The sequence below is a fragment of the Seriola lalandi genome, unplaced genomic scaffold, assembly GCF_002814215.2.
Source record: "Seriola lalandi dorsalis isolate HSWRI2012SDOR001 ecotype SW California unplaced genomic scaffold, Sedor1 jcf7180002053898, whole genome shotgun sequence".
NCBI classification, from domain to species: Eukaryota; Metazoa; Chordata; class Actinopteri; order Carangiformes; family Carangidae; genus Seriola; species Seriola lalandi.
In genome coordinates this window covers 462040-467345 of record NW_019524451.1, presented here as the reverse complement: position 1 = coordinate 467345, position 5306 = coordinate 462040, and the positions used below count along the sequence as shown (strand labels likewise).

Sequence of the window (5306 nt, the reverse complement as noted above, 5' to 3'; positions counted from 1 at the left end):
TGTATATGTGTGCGGAAGAGAAAGACAGAAAGCGAACTGATTAAATGTGGGTTTGAGGTGAGCACCAAAAAAAAGGCTATGTCCCCAATCACTCACTACTCCTTATATAGTCCACAATGTAGTCAGTTCGCCATTTTGCTGTGCTGTCTGAATGTATAAAGAGAATGATTATACCCTGTATAGTGAACTCATAGTATCTTACAATGCATCGTTTAAGGTAGTGTGTAGTCACTGACCAAGCAATAAATACCATCATGCATTGCGCTTGTGCTGAAAGAAAGAAGAGTTTTGGGGTTTTTTTCATTTTGCTGATTAGCTCACTATATAGTCCTCTACATGGAACTGACTAGACGGTAAGAAGGGAGCAGTGAATGAGTGGGTGATTTCAGACACAACCACAGCATTAGTCAAACAACACTCAAATAACAATATTATTGACAGGATAAAGTGGCACACCCTCAATTATGCATAACTTTAAGTAAATAAACAAACAGGTGAGCTATATAAAAGTTATATAAAAATTCACCCCTCCATAGAGTTGCCACGAAGGTGGGAAATTAGCTGTAGAGATCAAAACCGTTTTCTGTACCAGGCTGTAAATGTGTATTTCTGCTGTAAAGTTGGGCCTTTGGAGCCAGTCCCAAGTGGCAATTCAAGGAACTACAAGTTTTTGGCATTTTGTGTTGGCTTCATTTCTCAGCCCTGGAGGTTACCACTTGGCCAGCTGTTGTCCTGAGGTCTCAGTGTCCCCCCTAAGGCCTAAGCATGATGTATGCACTTGACGATTTGACAGTGGGACAGTCTTAATCTCTCATGGACTTTGCAGAAATGCTCCTCAAAGTCAGTGAGTGTGGACATTGGGATTGGGCCTGTCTCTCTTTGGGTTACTTGCTTCACTAAAGCCATCATGAAGCTGGTCATCAACCTGTCCGTGTTAACACTGGGGTTTCCAGCTTCAAGCAGAAGAGGCAGGTTGTTAATCGCTGTTTTAAAGCCACAGATTCAGAACCATGAATGAGGTACTGGCCCAATCCCAATGCCCCCCCCCCTTCAAGCCTAAACCCTGAAACCTCACAGACTTCGAATTGACAACGCCTGGTGAGAGACTGAGTGTGTGAGGCTGTAAAAAATGGAATAGATAGGAATGAGACAGCATTTTGTGACATATCATGATGCCAAAACATGTTTCATGATATTGTGGGTTTGGGACTTTTATTATTTATTCCCACTCTTCCATCCCTGTCTGTAAACAAAATAGTAATACTGGATAAGATCTGATGAAAGCATATTTGAAATTCATCATCATCACAGGACAAACAACTACATGCAGTTCTGTCTATGAATCACCAGTGAGCTCTGTGTTTATACTTACATGTAAACTTTCTCTTTTCTTGTAATGTTAACGTTGTTTTTCTTTTTTTTTTTTAACCATTTCCATTTTATGGCAGTTGTTTACTGGATAACCATGGTAACCCAGTGTGTGTTTAATGTCACAACGCTGTGGGTTATTTCCTCAGGCAAAGTCTTTCGGAAAGTGTGCATAAAGGGCTCAAAATGTCCTCATGCACTTGGTGATTTGACATTGTGACAGCCCTAAGCCCCCATAGAGATAACCATGAATGTGAGTGTGAATGACTAACCATCCAATAGTTGAAATTTTGGGCCCAAGTGTTGAACTGACATTTCCATCCATCCAGATATTTGGATGACAAGTGTTGAAATGCAGATTCAGTAAATCATTAGAATTTGAACAAGTTGTTGCAATTTGTATTATTATCCTCTCCACCTGTGCGAGAGTCTACAGGAGCATGCAACATGATGAGTAAATGCACACCGGCTCGCACAAGACAGTAACATCATGCAGTGTAAATGCATTAAATCCAACGCTGAATCGCACTTTTAAATATCACTGTGCTCGTGTAAGGCAGGGCATTTTTCTATGTTGCTTTTAGGTAATGTCAGAGTAGTTAGCTATTTAATCAACCAGGCTCTGTGTCACATTAATAAAGCCCCAGAGAAGTAAACAAATACGTTTCCCACTCTCATTAGGACTATTTCCGCGCTGGTGGAGCGGGAGGAAGCTGCTGGGTAATGATGTGTAGATCACAGGGTAATAAATTAGACAAAATCTAGAATTAACAAACCTCGATATTTCATGAACAGAATATTATGACTTGAGGGTGAATGCATGTCCCAGTCTCATCAGGGTACTTGAGCAAAAGCACATTGTATGTAATAAGAAATCTGCAAGGAGAATAGTGATAAGGGCTGGGGTAACAGAAGAGTAATCTAGTAAAAATATAAATGGCCTCTGCGCTTGGTGAAAGCAAACTATGAAATGTAACAAATTAATGGTGTTTTGTGGTTGTCAATGAAGTCTGATAAAAGCAGGAAAAACACTGTGAAATCTTTGAGAAAGGGGGGAGTACATGGTCACGCCCCCCCCATTTATCAAGTTAATGCACACTAGCTAAAGATTTTCAGTTTTTATTAGAGGCTTATAACTAGAGGAAGGGGATTATGAACTGAATCCTTTGTAATTAGGTCCACTGGGTGAAAGTCTTAGAAACAATAAACTTCAGAAGAAGCACAAGTCAAGGTGATTGGACATAGAGGTATGGCAGAGAAAGAAAACATGTTTACATGATGGAGAGATGAGTCTGTATTTCACGTCACACACTCTGTCTCGTTGTCCTTATTACTGTAATACCCCAGAGTATTACAAGCTTATCTTTATAGTGTGTTGTAAGGAAGAGGAAAATCAGTCCTTCCATCCACCTTTGCAGACACCGTCGTCTTTATTACCTGTCTGACATGAATGAGACATCTTCCTCCCTGTGCGCTGTCTCTCTCTACCTGAACCTTTGTGCCTCCTCTAAAGTCGTCCTTCTGGTCCCTGGCTTTGGCTTGAATATCTTCATCCTGGTCTCCTTGGCGTCCTGTTTGCTCAGCCGGCAAAGCAAGATAAGGAGCAATGTGGCCATGTTCATCCTCGGAAGCACCAGCTGCAACCTCATCAACCTGAGCCTGTGGCCCATGACCATTCACTGGAGGCAGCATGGCCGCTGGCTGCTGGGCTCTCTGTTGTGCGAAGTCATGGTGAGCGCCAAACACCTGACAAGCTCCGCTTCCTTCCACTATGTCTCCTTCATTAGCTTCTCTATTTACCTTACGGTGGTATGCGGCTGCAGGCACCTGGTTAACAGCAGGGTTTTTCTGGCCCTGCAGATTCTCTTCCCTTTCCTTCCTGTGGGGGTGAAGGAGCTGACCCTGTGGCTCTTAGGCAGCCGTGTGGATCACCTGGATCCTGTGAACATCACTTGCTTCTCCTTCATTAATGATGAAGTCATGAGGGTCCTCTTGCTGGTAAAGACTGTCGTGTTTCTGCCGTTGAGCCTGTATTTCTACGCCCACATTCTGCACACTATCGTCCAGAGCGCTAAGCTGATGCACAGGAGCCAGAGAGTCAACGTTCACCTGGCAAAGGTGTTCAGCCTCATATCTCTCATTACCTTCACAGCACATATACCTGGTAAGTGCTTTTCATCACAGGCTTTTAGGGTTAGGGTTGCTTTGACTCAATACTTTGGTTTGTCTTATTTAACACAATACTCATATGACTCTGTGTACATTAAAAGGGTCTGTAATTTTTCCTGTTGTGTCTACTGGCTCTTCCTAATGTGATTCCAGAATGATAGGGCGCAGATCCCTCCCAAGCTCAGCTTAAGTTAATATGAGGCTTCAGCAGTTGTAGTTTTAATTGAGCGGGCATCAAGTTCCAGACTTTTTTGTTATAAAATTCCCTGTTTGTGTTACAATCCTTCCACTGCAGCTCAACAAGGGAGCGATGCATGTAAAAGTATAAAGAGAAATTCATACTATAAACTTACTTTATTTTACTCACACTGCTGAGGCCTCAGATTAGCTTCAGTAAACTTCTTAATGCATTATTTACACAGCATGTACTGTACATACAAATGCTGTGGTATATACACTATAGTGCCCATTTAGTAGCAACACAAACAGAATATGTTTAGTTCAGATGATATATTTAGATACTGACCAGCATAGGAAGCAACTAAACCACATGTCTAGTAATGAGCTTCACAGCTTTGTGTCTACAGTGTAGTTTCATTTCAAAAGTATAAAGACTGTGACCTGAGAAACCAGCTTAGCATTTATAATTGTAGACTGCAGTTTGAGACATGAGTTGTAACTTCTATACAGACCCTTATAGTGTATTCATATGCAACTGAAAATAAAGATGTATTTGCGGTTCATCGTTTTAAGGCGTTGCAATCCTTACGAACCATTCTTACACTATTCTGTATGTACTACAGGTGCGATATTTGCTCTGATGGAGCACCCCTCTGTGTGTCAGGAGATGGTCAGAGATTTGCTGCTGGACCTGCCTCTGCTCTCCAGCCCTGTGATCCTGCTCTGTATGAATAAAGAGCTGAGGAACCACTGTCTGTTACTGCTGCAGCGCAACCCTGCCAACCACTACATGAGAAAAAAATCTATCAGCAAGACAGACGAGCAGCACAAGAACCTGACTACTGGAGAAACGGACACCCTTCACCTCTAATTCATAAGATTATGATTTGTAAGTTTATGAAATCAAACTTTGCATGATTTGCTTACATTGTATGTTTGTATGTGCAACCTCAAAGATCTTATGCCACAATATATTTCAGACAGACATGAACTGGATCTGATTTAGAATTGGGTTTTACTGACTTTTAATTTGTCACTGAGGTGGATAAATGTTCAAGTAGAAAAGACAAACAAACAGCAAATAAATATATCAAAGAACAAGTTAACACAAGGTTTTGTTTTGTGGAGTCATTTTTTTTATTTATTTAATTTTTTTTATGCCTGCACATGCACATGTGGGTGTGTTTGCTGTGGGGTGAATGTAGGTCAGACTGTAAATTCATCTCCTTCAAAGTCACAGTGAGGCCAACATTAGAGCCCAAGTGTCTGGGATCAATATGTCTGCGTTGTACTGTTTCATACGCAGCACTACAACATTATTATTTATTCATAATTTATATCCACTGGGTTTCGCAGCCATACAACTCACACTCTGCTCGCGCTTGACTAATGGTTATGCAGTGACACCTAGTGGTGAACTTGTAGATTGCATTTCCTTAAACACAAGGCGTTTGATCATAAATATTAGGCTGAATTCACAAAATCCAATCGTCTCTCATCCATTTTTTTTTTTACTTGTATTAATTTTGCATGTATTTCTGGTATCAACTGTGGTTGAAGCAGAATAAATTGCTACAAATTACTTTGAA

The 5306-nt window shown here is 41.0% G+C and overlaps 1 protein-coding gene across 1 annotated transcript; it reads left to right on the top strand.

The window, feature by feature from the left end:
• Positions 1-907: 907 nt before the first annotated feature.
• On the top strand, positions 908-4791 carry LOC111652043 (uncharacterized). Its single transcript, XM_023402152.2, has 3 exons — positions 908-927; positions 2751-3532; positions 4341-4791. The coding sequence occupies exons 1-3, from the start codon at positions 908-910 to the stop codon at positions 4586-4588; spliced, it is 1050 nt and encodes a 349-aa protein (XP_023257920.2). The 3' UTR covers positions 4589-4791.
• Positions 4792-5306: the final 515 nt, after the last annotated feature.

What these genes read in the sequence shown, in the direction of transcription:
- LOC111652043 (XM_023402152.2), top strand. Translation starts at nt 908, where the DNA reads ATGAAGCTGGTCATCAACCT. An exon ending in ATGAAGCTGGTCATCAACCT is followed by an intron (nt 928 to 2,750) that starts GTCCGTGTTAAC and finishes GTGTGTTGTAAG; the next exon opens with GAAGAGGAAAATCAGTCCTT. An exon ending in CTTCACAGCACATATACCTG is followed by an intron (nt 3,533 to 4,340) that starts GTAAGTGCTTTT and finishes TATGTACTACAG; the next exon opens with GTGCGATATTTGCTCTGATG.